The sequence below is a fragment of the Monodon monoceros genome, unplaced genomic scaffold (assembly GCF_005190385.1).
Source record: "Monodon monoceros isolate NGI ecotype Baffin Bay Population unplaced genomic scaffold, NGI_Narwhal_1 Super_Scaffold_3, whole genome shotgun sequence".
NCBI classification, from domain to species: domain Eukaryota; kingdom Metazoa; phylum Chordata; class Mammalia; order Artiodactyla; family Monodontidae; genus Monodon; species Monodon monoceros.
This window is the reverse complement of record NW_021703780.1, coordinates 71,376,143-71,394,071: the sequence shown is the minus strand read 5'-3', so window position 1 is coordinate 71,394,071 and position 17,929 is coordinate 71,376,143. Positions and strand designations below refer to the sequence as shown.

The 17,929-nt window shown below is 38.9% G+C and overlaps 1 protein-coding gene across 23 annotated transcripts in view; it reads right to left on the bottom strand.

Moving 5' to 3' along the window:
• Positions 1–17,929, bottom strand: part of SLMAP (sarcolemma associated protein) — a 149,790-nt gene that overhangs the window by 65,889 nt on the left and 65,972 nt on the right. For all 23 annotated transcript variants that reach the window (XM_029243651.1, XM_029243666.1, XM_029243664.1 and 20 more), the window contains 2 exons: positions 4,936–5,008; positions 653–689 (listed from right to left, as the gene is read on the bottom strand). In XM_029243651.1, coding sequence (XP_029099484.1) covers positions 653–689; positions 4,936–5,008 — 110 coding nt within the window. The remainder of the gene's footprint in view (positions 1–652; positions 690–4,935; positions 5,009–17,929) is intronic.

The window sequence follows — 17,929 nt, the reverse complement described above, 5'->3', positions numbered from 1 at the left end:
TGGAAGGAAAAAAAAGTAAAATGTTTTTCCCAATAGTTTAGTTACTTTACTGAGAAAACTCAACATACACTTTAATGCCAAAAGATACAAGAGATCTTTTGTTTTTTTGCTACTTAGCAATAATATCTACAGTTTAATACACCATTATTTCTGAACAAAAGAAAAATATTTTCTAACAAGTAATTACTGCAAAGTTTCTGTCCAAATCAAGTTAAAACTGATCTTCAAGAACAATTAAAGAGAAATTTCTGTAAGCCCATATTTCTGTGTTATTTCCATGTGTAGGTATGTTTTGAGTAAATTATCTGGGTGCAAAGCTTTAATAAATATTTCTAGACAGAAATGCATTATAGAATAAAAAGTAGTAACTAACACTTCTTACCTTTGGCTAGGCACAAAACAAATGCTTCTAGTCTAGAGTCAGCCACTGACTTGAGATAACAAAGGCTTTGTCCTAAGAAACATCCATCCTAAATTCTCCAGTTTTTGAAGATCAGGCTAGAATAACTATACAGCTATATGCATTCTTGTATTTTTGTTACAAAAGAGAAATAAGTTTCTAGGTAAAGCATATTAAAAACAAACAAACAGAAACATTTTCAAAAGCAATATAGCTGAACCAGTTTGGAAAAAATAATCATTAGCAACTTACTTTGTCAACAGGACTTGGTAATGGAGCATGGATGACACTGAAAAGTAAAATTTAGAATTTTTATCTAACTTCCTGACAATAGAGGAAATAGAGTGTGACAGTACAAGAATATCTTAAACCCCAAAGTTGACATACTTGTTTTCATATAATTAAAAGAATGTGAATTATTTTTAATCCTTCATAAACATATAGAATTGTTAGAAAACAAGGTAATAAATACACAAACCTTTTACACATTAATGTATTTCTAAACACAAATTCAAAATCCAAAACGTATTAAATGCCCTTGCCGGATCTACTATTAATGAGGGCTATGGTGAATTCCTTGGTTATAAGAACTTCTAAACAGAAAGGAAGCACTCCTTAAATTATCCATTTAAAATTTTAGAATGTGTAAATTAAGTTCTCTTAAAATTAAATACTTCTATACAGAAAGCCTTAAAAAGCAAAGTTCTACTGTAAAGAAGGCTATAATTTGAAAATACATTCTAGTGGAGAACAACTTCAGCTAACCAAAACATTAGTACTACTCTTCTCTACCCAGCCACCTCACACACTGAAAGCTTACATGTAGTTATGAATCTAACTCAGTATATCACTTTAAAACTAAACAGTAACACAGTATTAATTGGTATTAATTGCCTTTTGGGCCTTATAAAGTACATAAGAGGCAGTACAGTGTAGCAGTTAAGCATGCAGGCTCAGAAGCTATACTGACTGGGTCCAAATTTTGGCTCTACTTACCAGGTATATAATCTTGGGCAAGTTATCTAACCACTATAGGTCTCAGTTTCCTCATCCATAAAATGGGGATAATCATAAAACTAACCACATAGGGTTACTGTGAGTATTAAATGTGTGAATAGAAGTAAAGAGCTTAAAAAAGTACCTAGACATAGTAGCACTTGATCACTACTACCGCTCCCATGAGAACAGAGCCGCTAAGGAAGCCAGGGTTCCTGTCTTAACAAGCACTGTAAGATACTGTAATGTGGGTTGGTAGGGTGAGTAGATGGAGCACAGAGCAAGACTGCCACCCATGGCCCCTACCAGTTGCTCCTCACTCCATATCCTAGAGGCCAATCTGGTAATGGTCTGCTTGATGGTTGATTAGGTAAAGTTCCTAGATTCAACAGGTTAATCACGTGTAAGTTGCCGACAAACTGATCTTGCAGGACTTAAAAATAGGGATGACAATTCTGATTCCATTGTAGTAACTGCAAACATCCTAAGAATATTTCAATTTAATTAGTCACAAATACACTAAGATGGTGAATAAAATGGAATATTAAGTATTAGCCCTCACTTCCCTTCTGAGCTCCCATGGTATCCTGTAGAGACTCCCACTGAGACCATAATCCCCTGCTCTACTCCTTTGATTTCACATCTGTGTTCTCAGCACTTTGAACAATTCACCTCTGCATCCCCAGAACCTATACAAGGCCCTAACAAATCTGGTGCCTAATGAAGGTTTAAAAAATTACATACAGCTTTAGTGTTTTTTCCTCTGCCTCATAAAAATGGAATAGACGTTTTAAACATAAGTTTCTTTTTCTTGATTTTATACAAGTAATACATATTGACTAGGGAAAATGTGTGAAGTAAAGCATGAGGAAATAAATAAAAACTACCCAATGCCAGCACCCAGATATAGCCATTTTGGGTATATACCTTTTCTCTGTAGATATGCACATACAGGGAAATGAACTTGAGAAAGTCTAAATAGAAGCAAATGGTATTAATGGAAGCTTTTTGTTTTTTATTTTGGCTGTGCTGGGTCTTCATCACAGTGCCTGGGCTCTTTGTTGTGGCGCACGAGCTTCTCTAGTTGTGGCACGTGGGCTTAGCTGCAATATATGGGATCTTAGTTCCCTGACCAGGGATTGAACCTGGGCCCCCTGCACTGGGAGCATGGAATCTTAACCACTGGACCACCAGGGAAGTCCCAGGAGGTTTTGTTTTTGTTTTTTTTTAAACGAGTTTTCTCAGTGACCCAAGTACAAAATTTTCCATTCTCATGAAAATCTGGTTGATAAACAAAAGGCTAAAAATCTAGCAGAACATTCCATAATTGATATATATTTGTACTTTACAGAAACTATTGTGGATACAGGTGTATTTTGTTTGAGTTATGGAAAAAAGTTCATACGCAACAAGGAACTGTAGAAGGAAAACTTATTTAGTGTTAGGGTGGTGGGATTATAGGCAATTTTTCTATGTTTCTTATTATTTGAAAATTATTTGTGCAATAAAAATAAAAATCAAGGAAGAAAAAAGAATCAGCTTTTTGAGAACGGTATACCTACTGAAGACCTTAAAAATATTAAATGGTATTCTGGCATACTTAAAAGCATCTTGATTGCTAGAAAATATTAGATTACAATAAAAGAAACAGTATTCATCGTGTGCTCATTATGCACCAGGTACTACACTAAACTCTTTAGTCTTGCTTAATCCTCCTCATAAAATTCCTGCTCAATAGGTACTATTATTAACTTCATTTTACAAATGAGAAAAGGGAGGCCTGATCAAGTCAGAGAACAGGTGGAGTTGGGCTTTGAACCACACTATCTACCTCTAAAGACCGTTCTGATCTTCCTCCAGCTCGAGGATTGCCTGTTCAAAATTCATCTTCTCCAGAAAGTCAACCAGATTACACACAATGAAACTGGCAGCGAAATTTTAAATGATGCTAACATTTAACCACATAAGAAAAACCAAACAAAGAGAAGGAAAAAGGGACAAAGATGAAAAGCACTGGGGGAACAAGAGGGATAGGAACACAATTCACTGATGTAGACTTTGAAAAAATTCATATGCCCTATCGGATGGAAGCTGAGAACAGACATGGCCCTTTATGCAGCTGCTCAAAGCTTTTGAATCCATGAAAGAAAAATCTCATTATCAAATACAAACATCCAGGTCTTTAAGAAGCCACTTGTTATTAGTTGATTAATAGTTACTCTTATTTTTAAAACCTTAACTCTTGACTAACTCATATTAAAAGCTAAGTCACATTAATGTTCCCAAAGTTAACTATATTTTTAATAATTAAACTATAATTTAGAACAGGGAACAGATTAACGTTTTAAATTTAAAATGTTTAAGGGCTTCCCTGGTGGCGCAGTGGTTGAGAGTCCGCCTGCCAATGCAGGGGACACGGGTTCGTGCCCCGGTCCGGGAAGATCCCACATACCGCGGAGCAGCTGAGCCCGTGAGCCATGGCCGCTGAGCCTGCGCGTCCGGAGCCTGTGCTCCGCAACGGGAGAGGCCACAACAGTGAGAGGCCCGCGTACCGCAAAAAAACCCCCCAAAACACAAAATGTTTTAAATTTTCTGTTTTATTCAGATATCCTGAAAGGTTTAAAAAAAAAACAAATTGGTAGCCTCCAACTGAAGCATAATATACAATAATTCTAATGAAAGCACTATCATAGTAATAAGAGGATCTCTCTCTGCTTCCTTTTTCCCTCTCTCTTTCCTACTCACTATTCTACTTCACCTTCAACTTACTGCTGCTCTCAACCTCCCACCCTCAGATATTTGTTTCTGCTTTTGTAGGACAGAAAATATTATGCTGGGTGTAGAAACAAGCCTCTACCATATCCAATATTCATGTTTATTTATTCAAAATAAAAACTGCTTAAGTTTAAAGACTGTTTAGCTCCCTCTAACACTTCATAATAATAATCTGTGAAAAGTACAAGATCAAAATGTATTTATGCTTACATTTTAACATTTGCATTTTATGAGTAACTTTTCCCTCTCAAGTTTGTCCTCGTCTAAGTGACCTTTCCACTGCTTCATTTAAAAAAAGAAAAAAATACAGAATTGGAAAATCCCTCCAAAAACTCCCACCAATATAGACTACTAACTGTGTCAACATCCTTAAAGTCCTTTAAGATTATGACACTGGCATTAGCTTCAGAGGCAACCATAGTTTAAGAAGTCGTATATGAAATGCAGATCAAAATGAATACAATTATCACTCATCAATAACTTACATACTCCAAATATTCTAAAAAACTAATTTTCCAGCAAATATAAGTTATAAAGTTAATTTTGGAAACAAAATAACTGTGCCTCCTTACACATTATTATTTACTACATTTGTAACTAATGTGAAAAGCAATTATACTGTAGTACATTATATTCCAAAAGTACTACATCAATTTTCTAACATTATTAGAATAATCCTGAAGTATAAACAGTATACTATCATCTAGAATATTATTAACCAATGTAATTAATACAAAAAGTTCATAGCTCTATATTATACTCACTCTGAGCGGAGCCGGGCTTCCATACCATCTGGTAGAAAAAGTTTTATTGTGGAAACAATACACCCATGGGTAACTGGTTAAAACAAACAAATAAGATGGATAAAATAATTGTATAAAAATATATACCTTCATACCTCTCATGTCTAAACATATATTTTATTCTTAAATATAATAACTTCCAGAAACGAAAATAATTTTGGTGGTTTAACAATATTCATTCCCCTGGAGAAATGCATTCCTATCTATAATGAATCACAACTGCAAGGCAGAATCACAGATAAAATTGCTTTGAAAAGTGTCCTAACGTCCAATGCTATAGCAACAACAAACCAAAGGTCATTGGAGTATATGGAAATACAATTGAGGGTCGGGGTAGGGGTGAGGGGGAGATGCACTTTCTCCTCTATATGCTAGCATCAAAACCTAAGCACAACTAGTGGGGCTTCCCTGGTGGCGCAGTCGTTGAGAGTCCCCTGCCGATGCAGGGCACATGGGTTCGTGCCCCACTCTGGGAGGATCCCACGTGCTGCGGAGCGGCTAGGCCCGTGAGCCATGGCCGCTGAGCCTGCGCGTCCGGAGCCTGTGCTCCGCAACGGGAGAGGCCACAGCAGTGAGAGGCCCGCGTACCGCAAAAAAAACAAAAAACAAAACAAAACAAAACCCTAAGCACAACTAGTACCCAGTTTAAAATTTAGCCCTTAGTCCTCAATCTCCTGTCCCCAACCTATAACTCCTATCCATACCTCACAAAACTCTAAAGTTCTGTATAATAACAGCTTGGAATATGCCATTCAATACCCCATTTTATGAGCAAGAAAACCAAGACCTCAGACTAGTTAAATTGCTTTTACAACTCTCTGCTATTAAGTATCAGAGCTGTTGGCTAGAACTGAAGTCTGAAGTTCCCAGTTCAGTATTTAAAATTATGGTTTTGTGGGGCTTCCCTGGTGGCGCAGTGGTTGAGAGTCCGCCTGCCGATGCAGGGGACGCGGGTTCGTGCCCCGGTCCAGGAGGATCCCACATGCCGCAGAGCAGCTGGACCCGTGAGCCATGGCCGCTGAGCCTGCGCGTCTGGAGCCTGTGCTCCGCAACGGGAGAGGCCACAACAGTAAGAAGCCCGCGTACCACAAAAAAAATAAATAAATAAAACAAAATTATGGTTTTGTTTTTTCGGTGGTTGTTTCCTCCTCCACCTCCAAACGTCTTTATATAACATTATATCAGTCACTTTGTAGATAGCTTCTTCTTTTTTTTTTAAAGGCTTTTTATTTATTTATTTACTTTTGGCTGCGTTGGGTCTTCATTGCCGCACATGGGCTTTCTCTGGTTGAGGCGAGCAGGGGCTACTCTTTGTTGCGGTGCATGGGCTTCTCACTGTGGTGGCTTCTCTTATTGCAGAGCACGGGCTCTAGGCTCACGGGCTTCAGTAGTTGCAACATACAGGCTCAGTAGCTGTGGCTTGCGGGCTCTAGACTGCAGGCTCAGTAGTTGTGGCGCATGGGCTTAGTTGCTCCGCGGTATGTGGGATCTCCCCAGACCAGGGCTCGAACCCATGTCCCCTGCATTGGGAGGCGGATTCTTAACTACTACGCCACCAGGGAAGTCTTAAAGACAGCTTCTTACCATTGCTTCTTACTTCCTCCTTCTTCTGAAGATATCAAGAGACAAAACCTCTCAATCTCAAAAGCAGTACTTGTACAGAGCTTCTCTTTCTTCCACAGAAAAAAATTATTTTCATAGTTTAAAGGTTGATGGTTTTGGGGACTTCCCTGGTGGTGCAATGTACCAATGTGAGATGAACCAAGGGCTAATACTACCTGGGCAGTTCGAGGTTGCTGTACTATTGAAAGCAGTTAAAGATCATGTCTGACTAAGCTGATAATCTAGTCTAGTCATGCCTGCCTTTGGAAAGGTTCTTGTGACAACTAGGTAAACAGATGCATAGAAATGTTAGTAATCTTTTCAATTCGCAAAAGGCAAGTATTTAAAGCAACCTGGCAAAAATGTTTCGTTCTAATACTTTTATTAATGACTCTACCTAGCAGCATTTCCTAAAATGGAGTGCTAGCAGGTATTAACAAAAAAGGATTTTGGGGTCAGCAGAGTTTGGAAAATACTTGGTTAAAAGACATTTAAAGAGTTTTTATTTATTTAAACCACAGGCTTTCTCAGAGCTTAATGGGCTTTTTGTCCATAATGAAACTCTAAAGGTTATATGTGTTTTCTAAACTTATTTGACCATTGAGAATCCCCGCTCCCCTTTTTAGGAACACTGGAACTGGCACTATGGTATAACATACACGGTATACATGGTATTATGAAGAAACTACTTTGGAAAATACTGCTCTAAAGCATTTTTTTTTTTTTTTTGTGGTACACGGGCCTCTCACTGCTGTGGCCTCTCCCGTTGCGGAGCACAGGCTCCGGACACACAGGCTAAGCAGCCATGGCTCACGGGCCCAGCTGCTCTGTGGCACATGGGATCCTCCCGGACCGGGGCACGAACCCGTGTCCCCCGCATCGGCAGGCGGACTCCCAACCACTGCGCCACCAGGGAAGCCCCTAAAGCATTTTTGAAGCACTTTTAAAACAAACTTTGCTCTCGAAATTCATCCAGAAACATTATTACTGTCATACTGCCAAGATTCAAAACCAAAATTAATTGTAAAACACAATTTTAAAGTTTTTTGGGCGGGGTAAGGAGGCTGTAGGGACACTGCCACGTTAAGTGTACACATGTATTGTAAGCTAAATGCAAATTTCAGAAATGTTAAAACATGAAAAACATGTGTCGAGGGAAAACAAGGTATCTGCAGAGAAAAATCTGCAATTACCTGCTGTATTTATGGCACTTAATTAAAAATCAGAATTAAGACTATACAAGCTGACTGCCATTTAAATGAGTTCTTTCTCTATTATCTTATACAGATTATTTATTTTGCTTTTGAGTTAATATATTTACTTTATGATATACAGTCAGCCTTTTCTATTACCTCTTTACACATACACCACTTAAAGAACCAATGTTCACTGTGATAAGTTTAAAAACTGTTTAAGACCCTGGACTGGGAGACTGAAACTACTAGTATGTTGGAGTCTGGTTCTGTCTCCTTCCCTGCATTGAGTAGGAAGGTCAATACTACAATCTACTTGAGTAGGTTGAAGGGTCTCTTGAGATGACCGGCAGTAACGGGAAGTAAAACTCCAGAAACATTAAAAAAAAAACAAGACCCAAATGAGAGGTTTTAACATTTCCAGGATGGGAAATTATTCATATGATTGCCTTTTTAAAAAATAATTAATTAATTTATTTTTGGCTGCTTTGTGTCTCCATTGCTGTGCTCTGTCTTTTTCTAGCTGCGGAGAGTGGGGGCTACTCTTCGTTGCAGTGCGCGGGCTTCTCATTGCGGTGGCTTCTCTTGTTGCGGAGCACAGGCTCTAGGCGCATGGGCTTCAGAAGTTGTGGCTCGCGGGCTCTAGAGCGCAGGCTCAGTAGTTGCGGTGCACGGGGTTAGGTGCTCCGAGGCATGTGGGATCTTCCCAGACTGGGGCTCGAATGCTTGTCTACTGCATTGGCAGGTGGATTCTTAACCACTTTGCCACCAGGGAAGTCCCTCTAATTGCCTTTTGACTGCAATCTAAAACGAAAGTTACCAAACCTTCATTCTGGTATTTTTTGCTACATAAAGCTTCTGATTCTAAGACTGTTTTTTTTTTTTTAAGGTTAGAAAAGAGACAGGGCAAGTTAGCTGGATAGACAAGTACTCTTCAAATTAAGAAAAAAAATTTTTTTAACTTGAAGTATAGTCGATTTACAATGTTTTGTTAGTTTCTGGTATACAGCAAAGTGATTCAGTTATACATATACATACATATTCTTTTTCATATTCTTTTCCATTATGATTTATTTTAGGATATTGAATATAGTTCCCTGTGCTATACAGTAGGACTTTGTTGTCCATTTTATATATAGTAGTCTGTATCTGCTAATCCCAAACTCCTAATTTATCCCTCCCCCACCCCCTTTCCCCTTTGGTAACCATAAGTCTTTTTTCTATGTCTGTAAGTCTGTTTCTGTTTTGTAAATAAATTCATTTGTGTCATATTTTAGATTCCCACATACAAGTGATATCATATGATATTTGTCTTTCTCTATCTGACTAACTTCACTTAGTATGATAATCTCTAGTCCATCCATGTTACTGCAAATGGCATGATTTCATTCTTTTCTATGGCTGAGTAGTATTCCATTGTGTATATATACTACATCTTCTTTATCCATTCATCTATCGATGGACATTTACGTTGCTTCCGTTTACGGTACATGGGTTACTGTAAACAGTGCTACGATAAACACTGGGGTGCACGTATCTTTTCAAATTATGGGTTTTCTGGAGTTTTCTCCAGATACATGCCCAGGAGTGGGATTGCTAGATCCATATGGCAACTCTTTTTTTAAGGAACCTCCATACTGTTTTTCCATAGTAGCTGCACCAATTTGTATTCCCAACAACAGTGTAGGAGGGTTCCCTTTTCTCCATACCCTCTCCAGCATTTGTTACATGTAGGCTTTTTAATGATGGCCATTCTGACCAGTGTGAGGTGGTACCTCACTGTTGGTTTTGATTTGCATTTCTCTAATAATTTGCAATGCTGACCAGCTTTTCATGTGCCCCTTGGCCATCTGTATGTCTTCTTTGAAGAAATGTGTATTTAGGTCTTCTACCCATTTTTTGATTGGGTTGTTTTTTTGTTATTGAGTTGTATGAACTGTTTGTATATTTTGGAAATTAAGCCCTTGTCGGTGGCATCGTTTGTAAATATTTTCTCCCAGTCTGTAGGCGGTCTCTTCATTTTCTTTATGGTTTCCTTTGCTGTGCAAAAGCTTATAAGTTTGATTAGGTCCCATTTGTTTATTTTTGCTTTTGCTATTGCCTTAGGAGACTGACCTAAGAAAACAATGGTACGATTTATGTCAGAGAATGTTTTGCCTATGTTCTCTTCCAGGAGTTTTATGGTGTCACGTCTTATATTTAAGTCTTCAAGGCATTTTGAGTTTATTTTTGTGTATGGTGTGAGGGTGTGTTCTAACTTCATTATTTACATGTGGCTGTCCAGCTTTCCCAATACCACTTGCTGAAGAGACTGTCTTAGAAAAACTTTTTTTGAATTGATATTCTATCATCCTGTCTTCATTTGTGAGCTGGAGTTCAGTGATTAAAAGAAACATTTTCTTCCACTACTTGTTTATCTCAGGTATAATTCCTACAGGAAAGGTAACACAAATGCTTTATTCTTCTGTTTTCAGAATGAGAAATGGGTTTCCTAAGTTCTTCCAGAGGTGATCAAATCTTTTTTTCTTTTTTAGTTTCATTGTAACTTTATGGATTTGAACATATTTGACATATTTCAATCCACTGCTCTTATTATTGCTTGATACTCAAATTATCTAATCTTTAATCAGCCAAAATTCCACGTTAATTCCTGAGTCCTTCTAACAGAAACTCAGCAGTCTTAGAGAACTCCATTGCTGCCTGATATAACAAAAATCTTATAAATTCAATTTATACATTTCCTGCCCTAGATTCAGAGTCAGCTATTTCCCAGAGAAGTCCTCTTTTGACCTATTTATTTGATGGGAGGAATCCTTTCTCTAGGTATGTGGATTAATTTGCTACTTTATTTCTCTTGGAGTGATATTGCTTGTTGGTTTATCTTTTGACTTGGTTGGTTCTTTGGCTTTACCTGTTGGCTCAATATTCACTGAAAACATGCTGGCTACAAAGGAGCATGCTGGGAATGACAGGAAAAACCAAGAGGACTACAACCAGGTCCTTGTCCTTGAGATTTCAATTCAGTTTGTAGACAGAACTAGAAATTTCTAACATAACAACAAAGGGGGAAAAATGCTATAAAGCACTGTGGGAATTTGAAATGGACAAGGGCAGGGGCATTTATGAAGAGGGTAAAGAAAAAAAAAAAGAATAGGATTTCAAAAGCTATAAATGGAAAGGCAGAGAGAGTGGCATGAGCAAAGAAAAAGAAAACGAGAAGGATGTGAGAGAGCTGCACATCTAATGAGGGCAGCTGGAGGAGATTGGCGGGAGGGGGTAAAGAATATATTTCAAGGCCCTTTAGGTGCCAGTAGTTAACATGTATAGGGTGCTAAGCACACTATACATGTTAACTACTTATGACAAACCACGTAAATAGTTATTTTTATGTTCTGTTTTTACAGATGAGGCAACTAAAGTCAAAGAAGCTAAACTTGCTTGAGATCCGATTTTGGCAAGTGGCAGCGCTAGTATTCAAAAAGAGTTTCTTCTCCCTCTTGCCTCTAAATAACGTTGCTTAACATACATTAAGGGAAGTAATGGGAAATAAAATCAAAAGGTTGAATTGGATCCACATTTTTGAGGGTCTCAAGTGTACAGGTAAGCATTTCAGACTTTATTCTACAGTATGACACAGCAACTTAAGGCTTCTAAAAGCAGGAGAGTGACATGAATAAAGCTGTAACAGAAGAATATTCTGGAGGCAGTGGGTTGGCAAAATATGGTGGCCAGAAGTGGAGAGCTACTGTAACATTCTAGGTTGGCATCAGGAAAAACAAGTAGTAGCAGGGAAGGGAGGCAAATGGTGTAGGTGACAACTGCTAAAGGTAAAGAAGAGACAGAATTCAGAAAAGATACCAATATTCTAAGCTAGAGTGTTTACAGAATGTTGGAGCAATAAATGAAATTGGTAAGTTAGTGGATTGCTCTAGTTTGAAGGTGGGAATTAGGCTTTGTACAGAGTAATTATAAGGTGAAAGTAGGACATTCAAGAGGAACCAACCAAGCAAGCAGCTGGAAATACAGGTACAGAGCCAGGAAGTAGAGATTCACAGCAGACAACATGAGAAGGGAAATCTGGGACTTGAGGATAAGGGAAAGCACATAAAACAGTTGCCATAAACTTAACAGAGCAGAGTTCTTAAACCTAGTTGTCCAAAAGAACAACCCAAGGCTTTTTAAAAATAGGTATGCCTAATAGAGGGAACCTACGTCAACATAATAAAGGCCATATATGACAAACCCACAGCCAACATCGCCCTCAATGGTGAAAAACTGAAACCATTTCCTCAAAGAACAGGAACAAGACAAGGTTGCCCACTCTCACCACTATTATTCAACATAGTTTTGGAAGTTTTAGCCACAGCAATCAAAAAAGAAAAAGAAATAAAAGGAATCCAAATCGGAAAAGAAGAAGTAAAACTGTCACTGCTTGCAGATGACATGATACTATACATAGAGAGTCCTAAAGATGCTACCAGAAAACTACGAGAGCTAATCAATGAATCTGCTAAAGTAGCAGGATACAAAATTAATGAACAGAAATCTCTTGCATTCCTATACACTAATGTTGAAAAATCTGAAAGAGAAATTAAAGAAACACTCCCATTTACCACTGCAACAAAGAGAATAAAATACCTAGGAATAAGCCTACCTAAGGAGACAAAAGATCTGTATGCAGAAAACTATGAGACACGGATGAAAGAAATTAAAGATGATACAAACAGATGGAGAGATACCATGTTCTTGGATTAGAAGAATCAACATTGTGAAAATGATTATACTACCCAAAGCAATCTACAGATTCAGTGTAATCCCTACCAAACTACCAATGGCATTTTTCACAGAACTAGAACAGGGCTTCCCTGGTGGCGCAGTGGTTAAAAATCCACCTGTCAGTGCAGGGGACACGGGTTTGAGCCCTGGTCTGGGAAGATCCCCACATGCCACGGAGCAACTAAGCCCATGCACCACAACTACTGAGCCTGTGCTCTAGAGCCCGCAAGTCACAACTACTGAGCCTGCGTGCCACAACTACTGAAGCCCACACACCTACAGCCTGTGCTCTGCAACAAGAAAAGCCACCACAATGAGAAGCCCGTGCACTGCAACAAAGAGTAGCACCTGCTCACCGCAACTAGAGAGAGAAAGCTTGCGTGCAGCAATGAAGACCCAACACAGCCAAAAATTAAAAAATAAATAAACAAAGAACTAGAAGAAAAAAATTCACAATTTGTATGGAAACACAAAAGACCCCGAATAGCCAAAGCAATCTTGAGGAAAAAAAATAGAGCTGGAAGAATCAGGCTCCCTGACTTCAGACTATATTACAAAGCTACAGTAATCAAGACAGTATGGTACTGGCACAAAAACAGAAATATAGATCAATGGAACAGAATAGAAAGCCCAGAGATAAACCCACGCACATATGGTCACCTTATCTTTGAAAAAGGAGATAAGAATATACAATGGAGAAAAGACAACCTCTTCAATAAGTGGTGCTGGGAAAACTGGACAGTTACATGTAAAAGAATGAAATTAGAACACTCCCTAATGCCATACACAAAAATAAACTCAAAATGGATTAAAGACCTAAATGTAAGGTCAGACACTATAAAACAGAGAAAAACATAGGCAGAACACTCTATGAAATAAATCACAGCAAGATCCTTTTTGACCCACCTCCTAGAGAAATGGAAATAAAAACAAAAATAGGACTTCCCTGGTGACGCAGTGGTTAAGAATCTACTTGCCAATGCAGGGGACACAGGTTTGAGTCCTGGTTCGGGAAGATCCCACATGCCGTGGAGCAACTAAGCCCATGCACCACAACTACTGAGACTGCACTCTAGATCCCACAAGCCACAACTAGTGAGCCCTGACGTCACAACTACTGAAGCCCGCACACCTAGAGCCCATGCTCTGCAACAAGAGAAGCCACCTCAATGAGGAGCCCGCGCACCACAACAGTAGCCCCCGCTCTCCACAACTAGAGAAAGTCCGCGTGCAGCAACAAAGACCCAACACAGCCAAAATTAAATAAATAAATTTGCATATTAATAAAATAAAAACAAAAATAAACAAATGGGGCCTAATGAAACTTAAAAGCTTTTGCACAGCAAAGGAAACCATAAGCAAGACCAAAAGAGAAGCCTCAGAATGGGAGAAAATATTTGCAAACTGACAAAGATTAACCTCCAAAATCAACAAGCAGCTCATGCAGCTCAATATCAAAAAAAACAAACAACCCAATCCAAAAATGGGCAGAAGACCTAAATAGACATTTCTCCAAAGAAGATACAGATTGCCAACAAACACATGAGAGGATGCTCAACATCACTAGTCATTAGAGAAATGCAAATCAAAACTACAGTGAGGTATCACCTCACACTGGTCAGAATGGCCATCATCAGAAAATCTACAAACAATAAATGTTGGAGAGGGTGTGGAGAAAAGGGAACCCTCTTGCACTGTTGATGGGAACGTAAATTTATACAGCCACTATGGAGAACAGTATGGAGGTTCCTTAAAAAACTAAAAATAGAACTACCACATGACCCAGCAATCCCATTACTGGGCATACACCCAGAGAAAACCATAATTCAGAAAGAGTCAGGTACCACAATGTTCACTGCAGCACTATTTACAATAGCCAGGACATGGAAGCAACCTAAGTGTCCATCGACAGATGAATGCGTAAAGAAGATGTGGCACATATATACAATGGAATATTACTCAGCCATAAAAAGAAACGAAATTGAGTTATTTGTAGTGGGGTAGATGGACCTAGAGTCTATCATACAGAGTGAAGGGAGTCAGAAAGAGAAAAACAAATACCGTATACTAACACAAGCTGGGACAAAGTGAGAGAGTAGCACTGACATGTATACACTACCAAATGCGAAATAGATAGCTAGTGGGAAGCAGCTGCATGGCACAGGGAGATCAGCTCAGTGCTTTGTGACCACCTAGAGGGGTGGGATAGGGAGGGTGGGAGGGAGACACAAGAAGGAGGGGATATGGGGATATATGTATACATATAGCTGATTCACGTTGTTATACAGCAGAAACTACCACAACATTGTGAAGCAATTATGCTCCAATAAAGATGTAAATACATACATACATACATACATACAAAGGGAAACAAACAACAAGAAAAAAATAGGTATGCCTAGGTCCCACACCTAACAAGTCTCCTTCTTAGGGCTGAAGGGTGGGATCCACACATGTGTAGCTTTACAAAGCTCTGCAGGTTAATTCTGGTGCATATCCTGGGTTGAGAAGCCATCTTTTATTTATTTATTTTTTATATTTATTTATTTATTTATTTATTTATTTATTTTTGGCTGTGTTGCGTCTTCATTTCTGTGCGAGGGCTTTCTCCAGTTGCGGCAAGCGGGGGCCACTCTTCATCGCGTTGCATGGGTCTCTCACTATTGTGGCCTCTCTTGCTGCGGAGCACAGGCTCCAGACGCGCAGGCTCAGTAGTTGTGGCTCACGGGCCTAGCTGTTCCGCGGCATGTGGGATCTTCCCAGACCAGGGCTCAAACCCGTGTCCCCTGCATTGACAGGCAGATTCTCAACCACTGCGCCACCAGGGAAGCCCGAGAAGCCATCTTTTAAATGAACAAAAGAAGACTGCCATGCCATCAGACAGATTCTCTCAGTCAATCTGGCAAATTTGGCACATTCTGTGTTGAATCAGCTTTGTGATTTCCGCTAGTAGCAGGAAAGTGGAAGTATGTAAAGCTTATGGTGAAAGTTTCCAAGAGCTAGAAATAAGCAAAACAGCATGGCCAAAAATCACGGAGTAGTCAAGGAGTTGGTGAGAGTACCTCTGAAATACCAATGATGGGTTCCAAAGGACAGATGGGTAAAGAAGCCTGGGGCTGAAGCTACTGAGAAAGATGGGCAAACTTGATGGCAAAAAAAGATGGTGCAAATGATTGGCAAGGGTTTCAGTAATAATTAAAGCACCTGACCCTGAGCTAAGCACTTTATGTTCACTCTTCCAGTGTTCACATTGAACACTGTGCCACAATGTGAACACTCAATATTATACCACAAACCTTGAGATAGTTAGTAGTATCATGAGTCCCCTTTTACAAGATGAGGAAATTAAAGCTGAGACAGGTTAAGGAGAGGTAACTGAGTCACAGCAGAATAAAAAGGGCAGTGGGTAACAAGAAGGTTGCCAATACCCAATCCTCATATAAGCCTCCAGATTAGGAGGAAGGTTGTCAAAATCTTAGTTGAGATGAGGTGGTAGAAAGAACTTTTGTAAAACGGCAGATAAAGAGTTATGAGACGTTTGAAAATTTATTGAACCAATATGTGCCAGGTTAAGTGTGGAGAGTCTACAATGAAGACAGACACACTGCCTGTTCTTGAACAGCTTACAGGTTAGTGAGGGAGGCAACCATACAAAGAGGACGAGTACAGTGTGCAACAGGGACATGGAAGGGCATTTTGTTCAGCCTAGAAAGCTTTCTAGGTGAAGGAAAGATCATGTGCAAGGGCTTGAAGGCCAGAAGGGGCAAGACCTACTGCGGGGAGTAAAAGCAATTCAGTGCAGTTGTAGCACAAAGCAAAAGGAAGATACCATTTGCCTTACTCATAACAGGCCCTTTGTTCATAGAGGCTTAACCTAGGAACAGAGTGGGTAAAGTGGGACCTGGACTGATCAGCTAACTGGAGTTATATGTGAAGTTTATAGAACTAAATGGTCCCAAGATTTGCAACAGAGGGTTACTGTAATGTATGACCCAGAAAACTCATGCCATCTGAGCAGTTTGTGGGTTTGTGAACAGAGGAGTGGCCAGCAATCGGGTTGTTAAGGCTCCCATTCCAGGAGGATCTGATAGGTTGGCTTTCTCCCTTCCTTTTTCGTTTTCTTTCTTTCTTTTTTTTTTTTTAAATCTATTAGAGGGCTTCCCTGGTGGCGTAGTGGTTGAGAGTCCACCTGCCAATGCAGGGGACACGGGTTCGTGCCCCGGTCCGGGAAGATCCCACATACTGCGGAGCGGCTAGGCCCGTGAGCCATGGCCGCTGAGCCTGCGTGTCCGGAGCCTGTGCTCCGCAACGGGAGAGGCCACAGCAGTGAGAGGCCCGCATACCGCAAAAAAAAATTAAATTAAATTAAAATATATATATATATATATATATTAGAAAGTCATCCTATTTGTTTGCAATAACATTTTATATCTATAGGGCAGGGTATTACTAAAGTGCTGACCAATGAGTCTTTTCCCTGAAGCCACACTGTGTGGAAAGCCAAACATCAAAATCAGCTTGTTTTGGAGAGCTTGGAAAAGAAGACACACTAATATGAACTGATATGTTCAATGACCTCAGATTCATCACATTTTTAACAAAAATCCTGATTTATATATACATACAAACAAATATAAAAACACTTTTATATATTTTATATATATATTTTAAATTTCCTTTTACACATATATTATTTTATACAAATACATAAATGTCATATATCCTAGAGGGTTTTTATTTCAGTTTTGCTAGTCTTGCCCTTTTTAATTTGGCTCCCACTTCTTCTTTACTCCTCCTCTCCAATCAAACTCCAGGAAGACTCACATTAATGACTAGTATGTATGCATTCTTCCATGTTTTCCCATGTTCATAAAATCATACATAAACACATGCATATAAATGTACATTTACAGAGACTGATGATACTTTTTAAAAATAATGAAATTACTAAAGTAATCCTTTCCTCACTCAACAATATATCTTACAGAAATCCCTGCAATTCATATAATACTAATGTATTCTTTTTAATACCTGCATGAAGGGAAATATAAAAATTATCCTTCCATTGTTTTTTGTATTATGCACAATGATGCAAAAAAATCCTTTCACAGATCCCCACAAACTAGTTTTTATCATTTCAAGTATCTAATTTGATATCCTTATTATAAATGTATTCAAAAGCACTATAGAGCATCGGTCTCCTAGAGTAATGGAAATATAAACAAAAATAAACAAATGGGGCCTAATTAAATTTATAAGCTTTTGCACAGCAAACGAAACCATAAACAAAATGAAAAGACAACCTACAGACTGGGAGAAAATATTTGCTAATGATGCTACCAACAAGGGCTTAATTTCCAAAATATCCAAACAGCTCATACAAT